The sequence below is a fragment of the Ambystoma mexicanum genome, chromosome 7q, assembly GCF_040938575.1.
Source record: "Ambystoma mexicanum isolate Mex_15411 chromosome 7q, UKY_AmexF1_1, whole genome shotgun sequence".
NCBI classification, from domain to species: domain Eukaryota; kingdom Metazoa; phylum Chordata; class Amphibia; order Caudata; family Ambystomatidae; genus Ambystoma; species Ambystoma mexicanum.
The window spans coordinates 914,984,075-915,007,243 of NC_090941.1; the positions used below are offsets into that span (position 1 = coordinate 914,984,075).

The 23,169-nt window shown below is 46.2% G+C and overlaps 1 protein-coding gene across 1 annotated transcript in view; it reads right to left on the reverse strand.

Moving 5' to 3' along the window:
- Positions 1-23,169, reverse strand: part of PCF11 (PCF11 cleavage and polyadenylation factor subunit) — a 498,315-nt gene that overhangs the window by 88,878 nt on the left and 386,268 nt on the right. The window contains exons 13-14 of the mRNA XM_069639870.1: positions 16,144-16,299; positions 8,289-8,381 (exon numbers count right to left, since the gene is read on the reverse strand). Coding sequence (XP_069495971.1) covers positions 8,289-8,381; positions 16,144-16,299 — 249 coding nt within the window. The remainder of the gene's footprint in view (positions 1-8,288; positions 8,382-16,143; positions 16,300-23,169) is intronic.

The window sequence follows — 23,169 nt, forward strand, 5'->3', positions numbered from 1 at the left end:
ATGAAACCCACCTGGTCGGGGTGGATGAGGCGGGGCATGAAGGATTCAATCCTAGCCGCCAGGACCCTGGAGTATATTTTGGCGTCTATGTTAAGTAGGGAGATGGGACGGTACGATCCGCACTTTTTGGGATCCCTCCTCTCCTTCGGGATAACTGCTATGAGTGCCTTGACGAATGAGTCTGGGGGATTTCCTGTTTCTAGAATTCGGTTGAATAAACCAACAAGGAAAGGTGTGAGTTGTGGAGCGAACGTTTTGTAAAAACCGGCTGTGTACCCATCCTCTCCCGGGGATTTGCCTAACGTGAGTCTCTTAATGGCCTCTTGAATCTCTTCTCCTGTAACAGGGGTATCAAGCGTTTCTGATTCAGCTCGTGTCAATTTGGGCATAGTGACGTCGTCTAAATAGGATCTAATGCTAGGGGTGTCTGGGTCTTGCTCTGGAGAATACAGGGTCTCATAGAAATCCGCAAAGGATTCTGGGATACTGGGGGAAGGCATTCCCAAACCAGGCACCCCATTCAATATCTCCTGAACCCTGCGTTCTGCCTGTTGGGCACGGAGTCTGGCCGCCAATAACGCGTCGGCCTTATCCCCTTTCTCATAAAATTTCTGTTTCAAGAGGAGGAGCTTGCGGGTTATTTGTTCATGTTCTAAGAGGCGTAACTCTTCCCGTTTTTTCCTGGCTTCTAGAACTTTGACGGAGTCAGCAGTGTCTCCTTTATTCGCATTCCTCTCCAATTGGGTGATTTCTTCACGGATTCGATTTTCAATTAGGGCCCTCTCTTTTCTTTTTGGCTCCCTCCCGCATGAGGATTCCCCTCCACGTTGCCTTACCAGCCTCCCAGACCCCCTGTTTCGAGACCTCCCCATTATCGTTCAATTGAAAATATTCTTCAATCTCAGTTTCCATCTCTAGCTTGAAAACAGGATCTTTCCATAGTGTCTCATTACACCTCCACTGTCCGCATCTGACGGGTAAGGACTCCCAGACTAAATCTGCAGACACCATGTCGTGATTGGACCATGAAATGGTCGTGATTTGGGAGTGTGTGGCCGTGCGAAATAGATCGCTCGAGGAGTAAAGGTATCAATACGGGTGAGTGTATTGTGCGGGGCCGAAAAAAAGGTGTACTCTCTCTCCATAGGGTGCATACGACGCCATACATCAACTACCATATAATTCCATCATTGTTTTGAATCGGGTGAGATCCCCACCAAGTGTATCCCGTGTATCTGGGGTGCCAGTCCAGGTCAGGGTCTGCCCAGGTGTTAAAGTCACCGCCGAGGATGACGTGCCCTGTCGCCTCTAGCATTATTTTGGGGATTGTTTTGGAGAGAAATCGGAGCTGGCCCACATTGGGGGAGTAAATCGTGGCGATTGTGATGGACAACTTTCCAATGGTCCCGACCACAAGGAGGGCCCGACCCTCTGCATCGGACCAAACTTTCGTGGGTCTAAAGTCTAGCCCCTTTCTGATGAGTATTCCCACTCCCCCTTTTTTCAATGGTCCAGAGCCCCAACATTCCAGCCCAGTTTTCTTACCCAGGATTGGCCTTTCCTCTCCTCTCATATACTTGGTTTCCTGTAAAAAAAGCATATCCATTTTTGACCTTCGGAATTCTCTAAAAACAAGTGATCTCTTTGTAGGTGAATTGAGACCCTTAACATTGAGCGTTCCCACCCTCATGACGCCCTTAGTGCAAGATTCAGCGGTCAGTATAGCAATGTTTTTGATGCTTGTGTGAGCTATGTGACCATTGCAACTTTTCCCCTTGATATTTGGACAACCTCATGAACACCTCGGTTTCTAAGACTCTGAATTGCTCCCTAAACTTGACACTTATTCTCTTCCCCGTACCCCACCCGCCTCCCCTCCCTGAGATCGGTGGCGTCCGATTGAGCCCAGTTTAAGAACACTGGTCCAGAATCGAACCACCAGAGGAGACCGTTACCTCACGGTCCCCATACATAATAAACATCAAAAAATGTCCAATGAGCCCCCTACAAGCCTCCCCCGAGGATAATCAGATAGGCGACATATAGACGGGAGTTTCAGAAACATTCTTACAACGCGTAACCTTGACTTCTTCATGTTAAATGCCAATTCGGCTTAAGTGTACCATACTCGTCCGCTATCAATTGCCTCCCTCTGGGGAGCCGTTTCCTCTGCGGTACTTCCTTGAGCCTTTCACTTTCCTCCTCTTCGGGCCCTGCACATGCCATTCCCCCTGGCTCCTGGGTGGTTGGTCGCGAAGTCGGTCTTGCTCCTGCGGGCCCAGTAGGTCAGAAATGCATGCTTTAATGTCTTGCTCAGAGTTTAGACTGACTCGCGTGCCCTCATGTTCAAAGGAGAGAGAGAAGGGGTATCCCCACCTGTAGCGTGTGTCACGACCTTTAAGCCAGGTAGTAAGTGGTCTGCACATTTTCCGTAGGGATAAGGTCAGGGACGAAAGATCTTGAAAAATAGTTATTTGCGCTCCGCAAAGGGTGATAGCACCCCCACTCCTCGCCCTTTCCAGCACTCTCATCCTATCTTGGTAGCGATGGAATCTTGCGAGAACCGATCTCGGGCCTCCCGGCGGGCCCCCAGCTCTGTGAATGCGTTCTGTCTTGGGTTCGTCGATGTTATCATCTGCGACGAGAAGCTTAATGATATCGTGGAGAGTCGATTTCAAGTCTTCTTCCGTTTCGCCTTCTTTCTCTGGAATCCCGAAGAAGCGCAGGTTGTTTCTCCTTTCGCGGTTTTCCAAGTCATCCATCTTAAGTTTAAATTCCTGTTCCCTTCGCTCCAGTTCGGTTATTCTGTGATCTTATTGTGTTTCGAGGACGTCAATGGAGGCCTGGTTATTCTCGACCCCTTCGACCCTGTCCTCTATGCGGTCAAGGCGCTGTGTGAGTTTGTCGATCTTCCCTCCAATATTGGCTCCCATGCTCCTTATTTCGGCTAATAAGTCCGCAATGTCCCCTTTTGTGGCAGCAGTTTCCTTGTCCATGGTTGATGGTGTGGTCATCTCGGGTCCAACGCCAGATCGAGGTAATGATTTATATGCGTAGGCGGCAAGCTTCTGTCGGGCGTTCATGCGTTCAAGTTCATTCGGCTCCAGGAATGCTCGGTACCACAGAGGAGGCACACGCCCCTATCCTCCTTGCCCTCTTCCTCTACGTCTCGCCCGGAGTAGAGTATGTGGGGGGGCCCTTCCCTCTGTGGTGCCAGTGTTTCCGTGCCTTTGACCCGGCCAGGGTTCCTCTTCAATGGATGCGGCAAACACAGGGTAGCTAATTGGTTTCCAGTAGATTTCAGTTTTTCCCCTGTGGTATTATGCGGGGCCAGTACGTCCGGTACCTTCGTGGTCTTGTGCAGCTATCTCACGAGGGGACCAGTCCTCCAGGTATCCAAGAAGGTCGCGGCTGCGTATGGTGGTTTGAATGGGGCGAGGTTTTGTACCCCGCACTTGATGTGAGTCAGAGGGCAATATCTCTGGTGCTCCAGGGGTCCAGAGTGCTGTGGTGGGAGGAGGCACACGCCCTGGGGTCAGGGGCCCTGCCCTCCATTTTCGACTATACAGTCTCCCGGGCCGTGAGGTTCAGTAGTGCCTGGATGCGGAGCAAGGGTGCCAAAATGGAGAGGTGCTGAGGTGTGCCGTGTCGGCAGTCACTTGGTGTGAGGGAGATTCTCTGGGCCGCAGGACCGCGATTGCACGGGGGTCCACGGGGGCCTTCAGGCCAAGTGAGGAGGTAAGAGGTTGTCCGTTCGACGCCCGCGGTTTGTAGGCAGGATTTGAAAGAGGCGACTGGGAAGCAGGCCCACGCCGCCTGCGTTCTACAGTTAGGTAGGGCGCGGGGGGGAAACAGGGTCCTGAGGCGCGGTGCCCGTGGTCGAGAGGCGGGCCGTAGCGTACCCACAGGAGCGCGCGGCAAGGGCCGTGGGGAAGTCCTGCGTATTGCTAGGAGGCAGCACTCACCCGCATCGTTCTCCGCCCTGGATCGAGCCGCGTTCGGGAATCCGGCTCCACTTCAACTTGGGCGGCGGGGCCGCCTGTCGCCTGCCCAGGGCTCTCCCACTCCACGGGAGCCAGCAGGCAAAGCGCCGAGGGGGGAGCCTGGACGCAGAGCCGCCGCACAGTCCAGGAATGTCGAGTGTCTCCGGCGACTGTGGGCCTCCGGGAAGGCGCTGCGTGGGAGGTCTCACGGGAGAGTCCAGGCCGCAGGACTTTTCGTCGTGAAGATCTCTCAGATTTTCTCCGGAATTGCGCACACTGGGTGGGGGCCGAGGTTATTGAGGTTCACCGTCGTTGTCGTAAAGATGGGGGGGCCAAAAGTGGGGGCTCAAGGCACTTTTGGGGGACCGCGAGACGGAGCTCACACGGAGGGAATCTGCATCCGTGCGCCCCCTGGTGGCCAACCGTGTTTTATTTTTTGACAAGTGTAATAATGTAGGTACAAAAAATAGTCATACCTTTGGTGACTGAGGTATAGCCTGTGGCCATGGGCAGTAGCCAGATTGTCTGGGTCATGGCATAAGGTCATGACGCGGACAATCTGGCCACTGGACATGACCGCTAGGGACGATAAATGGTGTTAAAGTGGCTATGTCTACCTGGGACCGGCTATGTGGTAAAGTTATTCGAAGGTAGGATATGTTTGAAAGGAGAAGAAAAAAAAAAAGATACTTGTGGTAATATGTTCATAGGGTTTTGCAGGCTGCCATGGCAAGGGAAGGTGGGCTGTGTATGGAGCCCCGCCTTCTCTTTCCATGTTGGCTGTCTTGAAAAAGTATTTTCCTTCCTACAGCCGGACACCACAGGGGCTGCAATGGACGATAATGGTCCGTAGCCCTCCTTATTTATTTATAACGCACCAATGCCGCAGACATCAGGCTGTCTGGTTACAGTATTTGTTAAAGCAGATGAGGTGGAGGAAGACAGCTTACTACTTGCTGAGAAAGGAACAACCTTTCTGAGATCATTGCGGTCATTGGGTTTGGAGGTGGTCCCATACGAGTACTGTCCAGGTAGTTTTGCGACCGAGTACAAAATTGCACTCCGTGCATTTCACTTTGGTAGCTTTAGCCTTTGGTACACTCCCAACAGTAGCAAAGAACTGTCACACCCATGATTCGATCTTGGTGCTAGGGGTAGGCACTTCCTCTACCTCATCTTCTTTGTCCTCTTCATTGTCTTTGAAAGTACTGCGCTTTTTTTGTTGTGAAGGTCCTCCAGCTGGGGGTGGTGGTGGCTCTTGGGGAGGAGGGATGGCAATAACAGATGTCTTTTTTAAGATAAAAAGCAGTTTTGATAAAATTCTTTTAAGTGTCTACTGTGTAGTAGATTGGTAATGGATAATGAGCACGAAAAGGTGTAGGTGGTGTGCAAGGGAATTTTTGAAGTTGAAAGTTCCTAGATCAGTAGAAAATGCAGTTCCGAACTGTCCGCGAAGGACGGATCTTATTGTGAAGTGCGGACGGGTTCTCGGACACGTCGTGCCGCGCGCCCGCGGATGTTCATGTGGCACAGTCCTGAAGGTCCGCAATGAAGTCAGATGTTCGTAGACATCTAGGGATGCAAAACTAGTTGAAATAGTAAGTGTATAGAAGTGTTAAAAATGATTCTAGAATGTGGGAAATGGCAGAGTTTTAAGGTGACACTTTGTAAATTGGACACAAATATTGTTATATTTTAAGTATGATATTAATAGGTTGTAGGAAAATAGCAGGCACTGGTAAAAACCCATGAAATTCACTGAAAAAACCTGGTTAAAATGGACGTAATGGTTGCAAGTAAAATCGAAAACCCCCAGAAATTCGCCAGTTATGGTAAGCTAAGCAACCATAACTCACGCCACAACCATGTACTGCTAAGACTAACACCCAGGACATCAAAGATGACATCACAAATATCACTGATGCTTCGGATGTGGTCTTCCAGTTGTCAACTCTGCACTTATTCCCCAAAAAGCCCTTGTTTTATGCAAGTTCCCATTCATTCACAGCCCTAGGCTGTCAATCACACAGCCACGGACAGCCAGCTGCCCAATTGCAACTGGTTTCACTCAGGGACACCTAGAGACAAAGGACAGGGACGTTCTGGGACCCTCCCTGACTTCCTGCCTTTCTGGACACACTGGAACCTGGGAGGGATTCAGGGATGAAGCCCGCCAAAGGCACCATACACAAAGGACTCAAACCGGATGCAAACAGAGTAAAAACCCAGAAGAAACCAACAAGAAATGGAGAAATAAAAATACAGGGGCCATTTTGAGAAAATGGTCATCCTTGGGTGCAGCACTGCAGCTGAGGAATCAGCCTGCAGATACATGTCACTGGGTAGTACAAAAAGAAACCACTGCCACCAGCCATTCAAGTGAGTTAGTGTAGCAAAATGTTATATATGAGGAGCGGGTTAAAGGAATTACTATGTAACCCCCCAGCACCCCACAAAGGGTGGTGTGTGCTGGATCCATAAAGTATAGCTAAGACAGACCGGGGTAACCTTACTATTCTTGGGAACAATATTTCACCCATGAAAATGTAGGTACACATTAAGGGAAGTCCAAAGGGCTTCTCAGTGGCACTGCACAAAAGGTGCAGTGTGTCACAATGCAAAAGCAGATGCCTATCGAGTTTACCAGACTCCATAAAACAGCAACTAACATAGAAAATCATAGTGTGAAAAACACATCAGTGAATGAGAAAAAGATCCACTCACTCAGGAGTAACAATTCAAAAGCTTTGAGTCCAGCAAAAGAGCTGGGGGTCTCCAAGGTTAAAGGGAAATGGCACAAATTACAATTCCCCCTAACAGGTGGTGCAAAGAACTTGCAGTATAACAAGGGTTCAACAGAAACACTTCCAACCAGAAGTATTATATAAAAATTAAGGCCAAGTTAAGTCTTGTGGTAAGTACTGGTCAGAGTGATACACACAATGCTTGAAAGTACATAATGGGAGGGTTGGCGGAACTGTGTAGGTGGGCAGTAAGAGATGCCCATGGGTCGATGTTTTCAGCTGTAGCTCTCCAAAGTGCCGCTCTGGCTTTGGAGGAGCAAGATGTACAAGGCGGTTGGAGAAGGATAGGGTGGACTGGGGATTGGCTATGGATGGAGGTGGAACATATAACAGTGTTGGAGGGAGAGGAAGAGGCAGTGTGATGGGGTGTATAGGAGGGATGTTCGGCTGTGTGGTGTCGAGGGTGGGAGTTGGGTGGAGTGACCTGATGTGATAATTTATATAGCGCCTATACACAATGTGTTTCAAAGCGCTTCATTTGTCATTCTGCCGCACCAGCATGCACCTCTGATTTGGGCGGTGTGGAGCAAGGTGTCCATCTTGAGGATAGGGTGCACCCCAATTATAAATATTTACATTTATAACTAACCTATACACAAGTGAGAGTTCACACCTGTATGGATGGTGCAGCTGGAGTAACAAAAGGGCAGGGGTAGGGGGAGGCAGGTTCCAGGGAGTTTAAAGGACCAGGGTGTGGTGGGTGGGTCTAGGTTCAAGACTAACCCAGCTGGAAGGATGCGCCGGATCACTACAAGACTGCAAGGATGATGCACCTAAATCTAACTGAACAGAGCAACCCAGCAGGCAGCAGTGTGCCTCGATTTGCCATCTTAGGAGAAAACAGCAGTGAAAACCAACTTCGCTTTGAGGTGAAAAAGCAGGCAAAAGTACCTAGATAAAAGAGCAGTGGAGATGCAACTAGAACCAAGTAGATGGAGACACCTAGATTTGAGATACTGGAGCAGTGGAAGAAAAGACTAAATTTGAGACTAAAAGACATAGTAGTAAACGGACCACCACCTAAATTCGAGACTCAACAGTAATTGGAAACAAACCTAGATTTGAGATATTTGATTAGTGGGAACAACACTTAAGATTCAAGACAAAGCAATGATTGTAAAGTTACTTTCTAGCTGACTAACTAGGATGTACTATGATATACAAGGCAATAAGAGTGGTAGGGCTTTAATGGAATACAGTAATTGCTGTACTCCACCCAACCAGGCCAAACTGACCGATATTGAACAAAACACTTAGTAGAGGAGGTACTCTCATGAGTAGTTCAGCTGGTTTACTTTTATTTTAAAATCATTACTAATGTAGAGAAGATACCCCCCATGATTTCAGTAGACCCTTTTCAATCCAAAATAAAATATATGCCGATTCAAACATTTTGCATTTCAAATAGTGTCTAAGACTCAACTGAGATCAGGGTACAGAGATACTGTTTCTCACTCGTGGCTCGGCTCAAATCTATTAGAATCATGTTATTTTACATTACCTGCTCATCCACACGAATGGCATTTTTCAGATGCCATTCCTCTTCTTCCTCATCCCAATATTGTTCGAACTGTTCTTGACAAATATCACAGCTCTGTAAAGGAAATAAGTAACCAATTAGAAAACATGTACTAAGAGTAATACGGAAGTTACACAATGCTGGGAAATGTGATTTCACCGCACAAATTGTGGTTCTAGTAATTAATTTAATGGGGAAAGCCCAGGCACGTATATATGAACCAATGTGACAGTCAACACATTAACAAGGCACGTATACCATACCCGTTTATAGTACATCTGGCAATCTTCACCCACATTGGCCTTCATTGATAACCTGGGAGCTGCATCAGATAATGGTTTAATTGGAATGGTGACCATTGTGCTGTTAAGATGGATTTCTAAAATCAGGCCCAGTGGACAGACTTCAGGAGGCCACAATAGTTATTCTGAACAGGGATCTCAAGACTTTACCCAAACCCAATCAAGGTAGCTGTGGAGAGCAGTCAAGGTCTATGTTAAGCAATACTTTGAGTAGTACCCTTTGGGTGCACTACAACCACCTTGACCTCCTGGCAATAGGAACCCAACCTTTGGTATAAGTCAGGTTGGTAGCGTGATTGAGCAGCCACGCTTATATCAAGAGGGGTCAATGTGAACAGTATGGGAGTTAGACAGAGATTCAGTGACAAGTATCCAAATAAACTCTTACACACAAGGTTTCTTGATTAAACAATGTTTAATTCATTTAACAGTCAGTTTGACTAAGCCTTCTTCAGAAGGGGCAATATAATAGTAACACAAATACACTCCAAAATGCACACACATTCCGTTTCTCTAAATCAGCAAGTACCCGTTTGGGATGGCACAGACACTTCCTATACCCGCAGGTGACAAATAGCTAGGACACTGGACATTAAAATATCACTGTTGCATTTAGTGCAATACTTATGAGCATGTCACTTTGTTCGTGTGCTTTTGGCGGGGGTGGGCAGGAAGTAAGGGAGGTGCCCGAAAACTCCCTGTGCTTAGTCTCCTAGGAGACCCAAATGCACTCCCTGCAGGGTGAGTGACAGCTCGGCTGGAATGAAAGGGAGAAAACTGTTTAAAAGGAGTCTCTTGGACTGGAAAGCAGAGTCGACCACTGGAACGAAAGAAACGAAGAAGAACTGGAAGAGGACAGCAAAAACGACTTCTTCCTTTGAGTTGGTGGGACCAATCAACTCGTAAGCCACCTGGATACCATTCTCAAGACTGGTTAGGATTAACCAGAGAGAGGGATACCGGCTTGTGTGCTTGAATCTACAGCTACTGGAAACTCCATCTGGTTTGCTTTTTCGACGATCCCGTGCAGTGCAGGAGTCCCCCGAAATCTTCCCTCTTGTCCACACGACTGAGGCTGTGGAACAGTGAGATCTGCAGGAAATGCCCGGAACCAATGACTTAAGCTGCATTTCTTTCTTCATACTAAGTTACTGTGCCAACCCGATTAAGAGAACGCCACTCTCGCGGTGAAAGTTTGTGAAACTTTCCCAACTTACAGGCCTAATGAGCTTGTGAACCAACAAATTATTCTTTTTCGCCTTAACTACTTCTGAGAACTTTTGCAAAGACTTTACCGTTTGATACCAGAACTGCTCTTTCCTATCCAGAACACTAGCCCATTGACTTTGGCCTGGCCTATTGTCTTGAATTGAACTCCTCTGGTGAACTGAAACTATTTGCACTGTCTAATAAGTATAGGCGATCTATTCTACTTACTTTGTCCATTTTGCTCACGTCTAAGTAACTGAACTGCCATTTGGCTCCTATTTCAGGGGAGCTCAAACTGTCTCAAAACCTTCGAATTTTGTATTGAAGTGTATTGGTCTAGAATATTAAATTGTCTTCTACTAGTGAAATATTTTCTAAATGATTGTGTAATAAATTAATAAGTGTTTTAGAAACCTTGAGTATGAGTGTTTACTTGAATCACTGTGATTGAAAGTCCTCTGTGTAACTACTTGTACTGCTCACATTCACTCTGCCTGGCTGCTCAGCTCGCTACCAAAAACTGTGGTACAGACTTGTACCAAAGGTTGTTTGGCTAACACCTGTAGTCCTAATTGTGTGTAGTGGTCCCAGAGGGTACTGCATGCAATTCTGCCTAACAGTGGGCTCTCGGACAGCCAGACAGCAGTCTGTTTGCCAACCGGTGACAGTGGGTGATACAGCCGGCGAGCCACCTGGAAATGGAAGCCTTGGACAGGGCCTTCCCATGGTTCACAGGATCAAAGTTCACGAAGAGCCGAGAGGCTTTCTGGAAACTCTTTGTGCAGGCCACATAGCAGTTCAGACACATCCAGTGAGTGCAAAGTCCATTCAGCCAGCGACGAAGGCGTCGGAAAAAAACACAGGTAACACCAAGGGCTCGTTTAGATGAGTCTGACGGCACCTTGGGCATGAAGGAGGGGTGCAACCGCAGCACCACCCTCGTCTCGTGGAAAGTCAAGTAAGGTGGTTTACAGGAGACGTCCTGGATCTCCCCCACTCGTCGTGCAGTGATGGCCACGAGAAAAGCTGTTTTCCACAACAAAAACTTGAGTGGTGCAGAATGCAGAGGCTCGAACGGCTGTCCCATGAGCCTAGTAAGCACCACATTGAATTCCCACGCCGGGGCTAGAGTCTTCACTGGTGGGAACAAGCGGAATAGTCTCTTGACGAATTTCTTGACCAATCGGTATGACCACAAGCATGGTCGTCCTGGGGGATCTGGTGTAGCAGGAGATGGCTGCCAGATGAACCTTAATGGAGGTGTGGGCCAGCCCCAATTTGGCCAACGACAGCAAATATGGAAGGGGCCTTCACCCTCAGTGGGTCGATCTTCTGAGAATGGCACCAAATAGCGAATCTCTTCCACTCGAGTCTGTAGCATTTCTAAGTAGACGATGCTCTAGCCTTGGGGAGAACTTCCTTGCAGCCCGCTGGGAGATCGTAGCCACCAAATGCTAGGGCTGCAGGAGCCAGGCCTTCAGGTTCAGAGACCGCGGTGAAGAATGGCGCCTCCTTCTCGGGCGAGAAGATCCGCGACCACTGGCAGTGCCGCTGACATGCTGAGAAGGTCCGGGACACACCGGTGCGATGAGGATCATTCGGCACCAACACTGTTTGAGTAGATTGATGACTCGAAGTAACAACGATAACGAGGGCACGCATACGGAACAAGTTAATGTCCAACTGGCAAAGTTCTTTCGACTGGATGTTCCTCCAACATATTCCACATCTTTGACATGCAATGTCCACAGCTGTGCTGCTTCAGACATTTTTTGGCAGAGGGCGACCTGCGTCGATGGCGTCGGGTCGATGTCCCTCGAAGGCGCCCATAGCCTCAGTCCATGTTTTTTCCCTCCACAACGTGTGCCATAACCGCATATCAAGCCTCCATGACTGCACAGCCATGTGGGAACGTAAGCTGCAATGCATGGGAAATTCTTCAGAGGGGTAGGCTGGGAGGGCGATGTGGAATACGTTGGAGGAACATACAGGCGAAAGAACGTTACCAGTTGGTAAGTAACTCGTTCTTCGAATGGATTGTGCCCAACGTATTCCACATCTTTGACAGACTCCCAAAGCGGTATCCGTGAACGGAGGAGGGAGAAGAATTTGGATATACCCAATCAGATGGCAGAATAGAGCACTGCTTTACCAAATGCCATATCTTGACCATGAAAAGTATCCAGGGAGTAAGGCTTGACAAAGGTGTGGCTGGAAGACCACGTTGCAGCATCAAATATTTTTAACAGGAACTCCCCGTTGTAGGGCTGTGGATGTAGCCACGCCCCTGGTGGAGTGAGCTCACAAACCCTCAGGAGGGTCTTTGTCAGCCAATCTGTAACATTCAGCAATGGTGAGGGTAATCCACCTGGATAAGGTCTGTTTGGTAACAGCCTGCCCCAATCGGTGTCCAGTGTATCCCACAAAAAGTTGGTCATCCACTCTAACCCTGGACATCCTAGAAATATATACCAACTCTACTAACGCCACTCCCCCACACCTCATAACCATATACCCAACCCACTCACCCGCTTTAGCTTCTCCAAAGTGTCTACGTTACAAGTTGAAAAAATCATCCTCAGCCTTAAACCATCAAATTGGCAGGGCGACCCATGCCCCTCACAAATCAAAGATGCGGCAAGAGACCTCTCACCATTTATTACCAAACTCATTAACGCATCCTTCTCATCAGATACCATCCATAACAATCTCAAAGAATCTTGGGTCCTCCCTCTTCTCAAAAAACCTTCCCTAAACCCTCCTATACCCACTAACTACAGACCCATCACCACCGTCCCCCTTCTTGCTCAAAATATTAGATAAGAGCCTAACAACAAATAAAAAAATACCTCGAACAAAACCATCTCCCGGGAATCCAGCAATCAGGCTTTAGACCCCAACATGGGACAGAAACTGCTCTCATCGATCTTAAGGCTCAGATCGATACTCAGATAATGGGAAAACTGCTTTACTGCTTCTTCTAGACCTCTCTGCAGCATTCAATCTAGTAGATCACAGAATTCTATGCAACCACTTGGACTCGGCTGCCCACTTTTCACAAGAAGCCATCGGTTGAATTGAGTCGTTCTTGAGCAACAGATCATGCGTGTCTTTTCAACCTCAGCTTCCGCTGAACCCATCCCCATCACTTGGTGTCCCTCAGGGCTCAAGCGTCTCCCCCACTCTGTACAACGTGTTCACGAACCCCTGTTTGATGATCTTGACGGTCTGGGTATCACCTACACTAATTACGCCGATTCTCATCCCGTTGACGGGAGATTACAACAAGGATTTGGCCTTGGTGTACAGGGTGTACCTTATCATCTAGGCATGGATGGCCTCCCACAGTCTATGCCTGAACGATGACAAGACTGAACTCATCATCCTCGGTTCCACCCCTAATCTAAAACAAACTGGACCACAGCTACACCAGCTTTATTATAGACGGCAATCCCATCAAAGCAGCTAAGGATGTGAAAACCCTAGGAATCTACCTAGACTCCGCCCTCTCCTTCCACAAACAGGTTCGCTCCATGGCCTCCTCCGCAGCATACACTTGTAAGCTTATAAGAGCAGCCAAACCTTTCCTATCCACTCAGAACTGCGGATTTCTCGATCCCTGGTACTCTGTTCCTACAGCAGTACAGCAATACAGTCGGGGAAGATGGTCCAGTGGAGTTCGTCTTGGGGGTTAGTTGGTCTGACGAACCCAAGGGAAGAAGTTGTCCCTTCCGGAGCTTCTCTTGTCGATCAGAAAAAGGAGTTTCGGCAAAGCAGCAGGCCTTCACCGGGCAATTCAATGGTGCAGGAGGATTGTTTCGTTCATGGTTTCTTCGTCAGGTTGTTCTTCCGAGTGACCTACTGTCTTCAGTCCCAAAACCCTCAGGTTTCTCCAATTCATGCACAACCTAGCTCTCACTCAAATAGCAGGGTGGACGCCCTGAAAGGACAGCCAGCCAATCAGGACTGGGTGCATTCAGGCTTTCCTAAAGCCAAAGGACAGGGGAGTTTCAGGAACCTCCCTTGCTTCCTGCCCTTCCAAACACACTGGAGCCAGAGGCAGGTTTCAGTACTGAAGCCCGCCAAAAGCAAAACGAACAAAAAGCTCAAACCTGGCTTGGCGCGCAGAGTAAAACCCAAGAAAGACCTCAACTGGAAAATGGCAAAAAAAAGAAGACCGGGGCCATTTTGACAAAATGGTCACCCATGGGTGCTATACTGCGGCTGATGATTCACCATGCGGTAGAAAAGCACAATGGTAGGAAAAGAGGCTACTATCAACCCCCTAGCACTCCACATAGGAAGAGAACAATAGTTCACCCAAGAAAAGGTATTTAAACCTTATGAGAAATCTAAAGGATTTCTCTGTGACACTGCACTGAAGGTGCAGTGTGGCACCATACAAAAAGTAGATGACTATTGAGTTTGTCAGACTCCAAAAACAAAGGAAACACATAATGCAAATCAGATGAAAACACGAGAAAGTGAGAAAAAAGGCACATTTAGAGTTAAAATGAAAACAACCTAAAGGCCAGCAAAAGAGCTGGGGGTCTCCAAGGGTGAAGGGAATTGGAACAGAAAAGCAAATTCTCCCCAACAACTGCTAGTGGCATGTTTGTCGGGCCGGACACATGAGGGCTCCACAGCTACGTCACCGTCCTCCGAATCAGAGTAGCGGCTGCCGACAGACCCCTCCCCTCGTCTGAGGCAATGGTGGGTGAGCGACTCTCGTCCTGCATTGTGTAGGCCGCCTACCATTTTGTATGCCTGTCATTCAGGGTCTTAGGCCAAAAGAGTTTGCAGGCTTTACAGTGACACTCATCGTGATCGCATTAGCGAAGGGTGTCTTTACAAGGAAATGTGCAGTTGCAAGGCGGGCAGAATTTAAAATGTGTCCTCTCCATAGCAGAGGGAAATGGCAGCCAGACAGAAAGAAATGGAAGAGAAGAGGTAAAGTAAAGGTATTCTAAAGAGAAGTCAGTACGAACAGGGCCCCAACTATCCCTACTGTAAAGGCCGGCCCGGTGGGCCAAGGCCACGTGGAAAACAATCGCTGAGCAGTAAAGGATGGATCGTTGGCAGACAGGATTAGGCATCGAACAGCCGTTGAGTAGTCGCCGAAGGAAAGCGAAATGCTGAATAAGAGGAATCAGCAAAATAAACTCTTACAAGCTCCAAATTATGTTTCACCGACTAGCTAGGCGGAAAAAAACGATCTGGTGGCACTTCGACACGTGAAGTATTTTGGGTAAACTACACGTCACATTAAGGATAGTGTTACAGTCACGTCAATTTCCCTTATCGATCTTTGAAAAAAAGACGTAATACCCAGCGATTACCACTAGATGTCAGACTATATGCAAAGCAGAATCACAAGCTTCCGAAATTATTTTACTGACCTGTAACATTGTTGAAATATCTTTCGGAACATTTTCAACACAAGAACTCTTCCTCATCTGTACCCTTTCCTAAGAGGATTTGTGACTTTCGGGCACAAGGTCCCATACATCCGATTGACTTCTAAAGTTAGGGCATTATTCTTGTGAACTGGTTTAAATTTCTACTGCACCACTACTTACCTTCTTATAGTTGTCTAAGTTATTGTATGCATTCCTACAAACCAGAAGGTGACTATATAGGTTTGATATTTGAGCATTATGTTATATTACTACCTGCTTGATTCATTTCTTAATGTGTTTTGGGTCTATAATATAGTAATTCTGTACTTACCTGTCGAATTGTGTGCTTCACTGTGTAGATTCACTGTGGACCCCTGACCTCACTTTCTCCCAAGACCAAGCCATGACCACCCAAGTTGATTGGAGTGGTTAACCTCTGAGCTTCCCTGTTCATTATAACTAGGGTGGCCTACTAAATTAAGCCAACCAGGGCAGGTTCTAGAAAGCCATCTTAACATGGACTAAGTTGAATTATTGTGCTGTGTGGACTTATTGATATGATAGGTTATTTAGAACGCGCTTAATACCCAGAGGTTTCTAAGCGCTGACCTGGGGATCGAACCTGTGGTGCTTTGGGTCGTCTTGCTTCCAAGGCAAGCACGTTGCCCCTGAGCTATCCTCCCGAGACCGACCACCCCTCCTCCCCCCGCCCCCCAACCACACTCGCACGACTAAGCCTTGACTGCTCTCCACACTACCTTAATGGGATTTTTGGCTAAACTCTTGTCTCCCCGTTCACCATGACTTGGTTGGCCTCCTAAAATCTGTCCACCATGGTTGAATTTAGAAGTCCATCTTACGGAAGGTGATTGACAATGTGTGCAATACTTTTTCGTACGTAAAAAATAAAATAAGAGACACAAATACCTCTACCACAGCAGATCGTCCAGCAGGTACACTTTGGAATTCTTTTTCTCTAACGGCTTCTTGAGTCTTCAATATAACTTCTTCATGGACCCTCTCAAAAAATAGGCTCTTGGCACGTTCCTCCAAATCCGCTATTTCTTCAAATTCAATCCAATCCTAAAATAAAGGAAAGTGTTCATTTTAATGCGGTTGTATCACATTCCTGTCAAAATAACGTGTGCAGAAAGAATACAGATTACACAGGAAGACCATGCCCATACAAATTATTTTTCAAAGTTCACATTTATAGAAACTGTATAATAGCCCTCAAAGAGAAACTGCTCACTAGGTTGCCAGGTATCACATTCCTGGCTCAAGAATTAGCTTTGAAGCTTCTAAGCTTTACCATTCAAGAAATCAACAAGTCTCAATACTGCACAGTAATCTATAATATTTCTGCCTGGGGCCCGCCAGTGCTAAACCAGAGCTCATGCTAAACATGGAAAGAATGCACTGACCACAGATGCCGCAGGTACGGTTACCCACTCGCACACATTCACCTTCATAGCCACGCTAATACATGAAGCACACCATCTCTGCCATCAGAATGCAGCACCGACCTATGAATTAAATTTGATCTAGGTGGACACACAAGTCTCTGGCGCTCGTGCACTCTGACCACTCCCCAGCACCCATCCACATGCCTGACTGTTACAAGTAGCCAAGTAACACTTCTACTCAAGGTTTTAGTTATAAATATTTAATATACATTTTTAAATAAGCGTTCTTTAAAAAGGGCAAGATATGTAACAATCAAATATACTTTAAAATACTTTTCCATAATCAGCATAAGCTTAGTAGATACTCTTTAGAGATGCTTTTTAAACACTTCTACACCCGGAGGGGACTTCATTCACAAGGACAGAAATGGCATTTATATACTACTAGTACTCTTTGCAGATTCTGGGGTTGCAGAAAGGAGAGGTTAATGGAAGGAAAAAGGTTAAACAGTTTCGTTTCTCAGGGCATGCGAGTATACTTCAATCTTCCAATGAAGTCTAGATAAAACCAGCAATAACAGTCTTAACACAAGTTATCACTTCTGAGGGACAATCAAGGTCAATGGACTAGAAGAGTCTGCAGGGAGCCAGGACAGCCAAAGTCAATTGCAGCACAGTCTATGAGGCACTTCATAGTAAATAAAAGTCTTGCCCAAAGTTAAGAGTTTTTTGTAGCAATCACTTGAAGGGTCGTGCTAGGCAAGATTTTCTGCAGTACCCTTTGGGTGCACTACAATAAACTTGACCTCTTGGCAATAAGGACCCAACCTTTGGTATAAGTCTGAACTACACAGGTTGGTTATGTGGTCGAGCAGCCAGGCTCATCTGAAGAGGGGTCAATGTGAGCAGTAATGTTGTGAGTAAAACCCAAGAAAGACCTCACAAACGGAAAATGGCGAAAAAAGACGACCAGGGGCATTTTGACAAAATGGTCACCCATCAGTGCTATACTGCAGCTGAGGGTTCAGCCTGCAGTAGAAAAGCACAATGATAGGAAAATAAAACCACTGCTACCAGCCATTTAAAGTAGTGAGGCTAACATACATTTTTTCACATGAGAATGTAGGATAAGGGGCTACTAGGTATCCCCCCCCCCCACACACACATAAGATGGTGTGTGCTGGTCCAACAAAGAGAAAAGTTAAGTAAAGTCAATTTCACTTTACTATTCTTGGGAACAGTAGTTCACAGGTACAAGGTATTTAAACCTTATGAGAACATCTAATCTGTGACACTGCACTGAAGGTGCTGTGTGTCACTATACAAAATGTAGATGCCTATGGAGTTTGTAAGAGTCCAAAAATAAAGGAAACTCAATCCAAATCAGGTCAAAAACACATGAGGGAGTGAGAAAAAGGGTTCACTCACTCCAGGGTTAAAATTAAAAAATCCTAAATCCCAGCAAAAGAGCTGGGTGTCTCTAAGGTTGAAGGGAATTAGCACAGAAATTAGAATTCCTTCAAACCCTCGTCACCCCACCCCCCGCTCCCACTAAGGGACAAGAGAGTTTAATCCACTTCTGGATGAATCTCCTAATCCATTTGGTCATACTTTCTGGAGAGACCATCCGCATTTTGGCGATTACACCCACACCTGTGTTCTATGGTGAAATCAAACCCTTGGAGGCTGATAGACCACCTTAATTTTGTATTTACCTCCCTTCATCTGCATTAACCATCTCAAGGGTTGGTGGTCTGTCTGAATAATGAAAGAACCATACAAGTGTGGCCTAAACTTCTTCAGAGACCACACAATGGCAAAACATTCACGTTCTACAGTTGTCCACCTTGTCTCACGGTCCTTCAGTTTCCTACTGATGAAGCAGATAGGGTGTCCCCTGCCTTTGTCATCCAGCTGACTCAAAACTGCACCTATCCCGGTGTTAGAAGCATCAGTTTGTACAATGAAGGATTGGTTGTAGTCAGGAGCTCTTAAGACGGGAGCTTGACAAAGGGCGGTCTTCAGTCCTTCAAATGCCTTGGTGCACTCTTCATTTCACCTGACCTTTGTGGGAATTTGGGTGAAGGGCTCACATTCAAGGGAGAAGCTATGGTCCCATAGTTCTCTATTAAGTTCCTTTAATACCCAGTGAGACCTAGGAAGGCTCTCACTTGGGTCTGAATAGTAGGGGTGCCGCAGTCTTTTACAGCTTGTATTTTGCTAGGCAATGGCCTTATTTCACCTCCTCCTACCTCATGTCCAAGGTAGGCCACTTTACTCTGGCCAATTTGACATTTATTAGCCGTTATGGTCAGATGGGCCTGTTCCAGAGCCAGAAAAACACATCCTAGGTGGTGTAGATGCTCTTCACAAGTGGGACTTAACAATGCAATGTCATCCATGTATGCCACGCAGAAGTCCTCTAACCAATTCAGAACTTGAATCACCATCCTCCGAAATGAAGCAGGTGCATTTTTAGTCCAAAAGGCATAACCATAAACTGGTAGAGGCCTTCTGTCACTCACCCAGCAAGGTGGCTGTCCTTGCCAGACAGTCAGCCAGCCAATCACGCCAGAGTGCATTTAGGTCTCCTAGGAGACTATGCACAGAGTTTCGGGCACCTCCCCCACTTCCTGCCCACCCCAGACACTCAGGCGCCAGAGGCGGTCTTCAGTCCTGAAGCTTGCCAAAGGCGTCGGAACAAAGGGACCAAACCTAGTTTGGCGTGCAAAGAAACTCTAGAAGGACCTTTCCAAAAAGAAATGGTGAAAAAAAGACGACCGGAAACTGTTCAAACAAAGGGGGCTCAGACGCCATATTGAAAAACATGGCTCCCGCGATTTAACGCTACCGGTGTTCGCGGTGGGTAAAAATCATGGTAGTTCGTTGTAAAACCATTGCCACCAGACATTTTGATAGGAAAGGGTAGCATTTGACTGCTACATGAGTATTTAGACACGGGATACTAGGTATCCCCTTCAGCACTCTATTGTAAGATAGTGTGTGATGGATCTAGGAATTTGTAAAGACTAGTAAAGTCAATTTCACTTTATATTCTCTGAGAAAAAGTAGTTTATCCCAGAGAAGGTATTTAAACCTTTGGGAAGTCTAAAATACATCCCTGTGTCACTGCAGTGAAGGTGCTGTGTGACACAAACAAGAAGATGCCTATGAGTTGGTTAGACTCCATATCCACAGAAACAAACACAGAAAATACGTAAAAAATGAAAGGTTTAAAGTCCCAAAGGTTAACAAAAGAGCTGGAGGGCTCTAAAGTGGGAGGAATTGGCACAGTGGTGAGAATTCTCCCTAACATTTGGGTTTCCCATTACCTGTAGTCAGGGTTGTTGCAGTGCACCCAAAGAGTACTGCGTACAATCATGCCCAATATGGACTTGCCATTTGTGCTTCTCCCTCAGGGATGAAGACTAAGTAATCCTGAAGGTGTATCCTTACAACTGGGATCCCCTTTCACAAGATCTAAAGATCCACATACAAAACATTTCCCAAATGTTCTTTGGAATGGGGTTTTCCATTTACCTCCCTATGGTTCTGTCAGGACAGATTTTCTGAAGTCCAACTAAGGGCTTAGTAAAACCATTCAACTGAGGCAGTACAAGACTCCACTCTTAGTATAAGGCTGTACCACCTAAGTTCAGGGTAGTGTAGAGGCAGCAGTCAGGCTTCTCTTAGTAGGGAGAGAGGGCTGTAGAATCAGTACAAAATGAAATTGTAATACAAATGGTGCTCGCACCTAGCGGAGTACCTGCTGAGTGCCTCTTTGCTGTTCCTACGACACGCTTAACACGGTGGACTCGTGTTACCCCAGGAGCACATTTTATGGTATAATTCAGTGATGTAGCAGCTATAAGACTCTGGAGAGCTTTCTTGACATTGACAAGTTTTATACTTTGTTTCTTTCTTCATTTAGACACTGAGAAAGTCGTAAACTTCATTAACTCCCAAGCCCAGCCTACTTTCTGGGGTGAAGAGATAAAATCGGGCATGCACGCGCACCAGTGCGTGCGCACCTAGCGGAGTACCTGCCGAGTGCCTCTTTGCCGAGTTCGGCGAGGGGAGGCGGCATATTAGAGGGTACATTATTTTTACTCTGTGGCACAGTGTTCATTAATTAGTCCAAATAGTAAATAGTCTTGCTGCTTTGTGAGGGGATAATACACAATATGCAGCACCTCATTCCTACATTAAAAATGGGCATGCCACTGGAACCAATGCTACCCAGTCAAGGGATGAGACAATGCTCGCAATCCGTAAATGAACGAAAACGAGCACCAAGCATGACAGGCTCGACCCATACTGGCAAAACGCAACGTAAATCCTTGAAACTGGCATTTAAAGATGATGTGCATGCGGACATTTGGAAATACTGCAAGGACTTTAGACCGGTGAAGATTGCTTTATCACGGCAAGTGGCGGTTTCCACAGGTGAGGCGTCAGTGGATTTACAACCAGTGCTAAATAACTACAAATAAGCCAAACAGTGTGGACTCCGCTACCTCCACGGTGAAGTGCTTAAAATCAAGGGCATCGACGTCCCCTACTGTGTCTGTTGCCCTCCCCATAGAACCTTCATTAACAGATAGCATGTTATTAAACAATGTACCGGCTACGGCTAACATGGCTGATCCAAATTCTAGATTACCACGAATGCTAGATGATGAGGTTGTAATTGATAGACTCCCCTAACTCTTGCTTTTCAGAAAATCTAATGTCTGGCAATTTGTCAAGGTCACCTGTAGACTAATGAAAGTTCGGTCGCCTCTTACATCGCCCCAACCCCACGAAATATCATAGGTGTTCCTTTGACGTCGTGTAACCAGATACAAGTGGACCCATTACCTAAGCTATTACAGGTCACCTTTACTACAATGAATTTGGCATTGCAGACGACTAAATTATTTGAAACTTTAGATAGCAAAATAAATAACCAACATAATCAAATGGAAAAATGTTAATGGCAGGCGGACACAACCAAGCTATTACTAACTAAATTGGAAGTGGGTGTTAAGCAACAATATCACCAACCAATCTGTTTCTAAATTTACTCAAACAGTAGTGGAAGTAACAGGGGCCCAACCGATGTGTGCAATTCCTATGATAACAGAAATTGTGCGCGACACCATTGAAATCGCCAATACTTCCAACTCTAATCACGCTTTCAGAAGAAAACACACCAGTGCAATCCAAGCCTGTCAAACAACAATACGGCTTATACGATTTTTGCAAATTAAAAAAAAGAACATAAAGGTGCTCAAGCACAAACAAAATTATCCAAAAAACCAAAATCAGCTTAGTAAACCTACTAAATCAAAAACAAAACAATTTTTCAAAGCTCTTACTCTCCCAAACCAAATGAAGTTCAATCATAGCATCCAAGGCTATTACAAAAAAATATCTATAACAAGACTTCGCGAAAACACGAATTGAGACTGACGCAAGGGAAGTGGCAACAATTGCCTATGCGCCACTTGATGGTCTTGTGAAAGCAGCTAGTGTACTAGAAGAAAATGCTATTCAATGAGAAGCTGAAGCCGAGCAGCGAAAGGAAATTCGCAAGGCAGTGGATGCTTACTTGGCGGGTCGCTTATCTACAGTAATTCCAGGTGATGTGGTTAATCCGGGAAGTGTAGGATCAGTCTCTCTTAAGACCAACATCAGCACAAAAAAAACTCAACTGGTGAATCCGCCTGTTGGCTCCAATGAACCTGCGACTTGTTCGCATTCGCAAAAGACCGTCTAAAAAGGCATTGCCTTATCCAACAAAAAAATCAAAACACATGTCATGACCAAAATCCAACCCAATATTTTGGGACTACCTGTGAATATTAAAGAAAACACCTCCTCTCCAGACATGTCCCCAGAAGTCATACAGCTGCTCCAAACTGCTTTAGCAAAAGTAATCAGTTAATAATTAACGCTAGTGAAAATATGAAAATAGGCTCGGATGGTCAGAGAAATCTCTATGGCAATTCAATAAGTCCTTGGAGACTAAAATAGCCCAATTAGAACTAGGTAAACCAACCTATGACACTGTATATAGTGACGTGATGCAAGTAGTGCAATGTAAACCATCTAAATTCCCTAAGCACAAACAATCTCTAGAAAACCATATGCAGAGCTGAAAAACGAGAAGCATTGAAACAACCCATTGAAATCAGAAGTGCTCTACTAATTTGCATCAAAACGCAGTATAAAAATTGGTTACGTGCTAGAAGAGCGATGCTATACCAGAAGGATGGTGCAAATATATTGCAATCTAAAAAAACAGCAAAAACATTGACTATTCTAAATCAAATGTCCCAAGGCAATGGAGCAATAATTCAAGCAAGCTGTCACAGAGGGAACATTGATAAAACATTTCACAGACTTATATGCTACTCCAGCAAATTGTCCGAGCCTGGAATCTTTAGCACTTCCAAACAGGTTCCATCTTACATTTGATTTGTAAGATATAAAACTATTCATTCGCTCAGCCAGTCGTTCTAGAGCTTGTGGTCCAGATGGGTTGTCAAATCATATGTTTAAA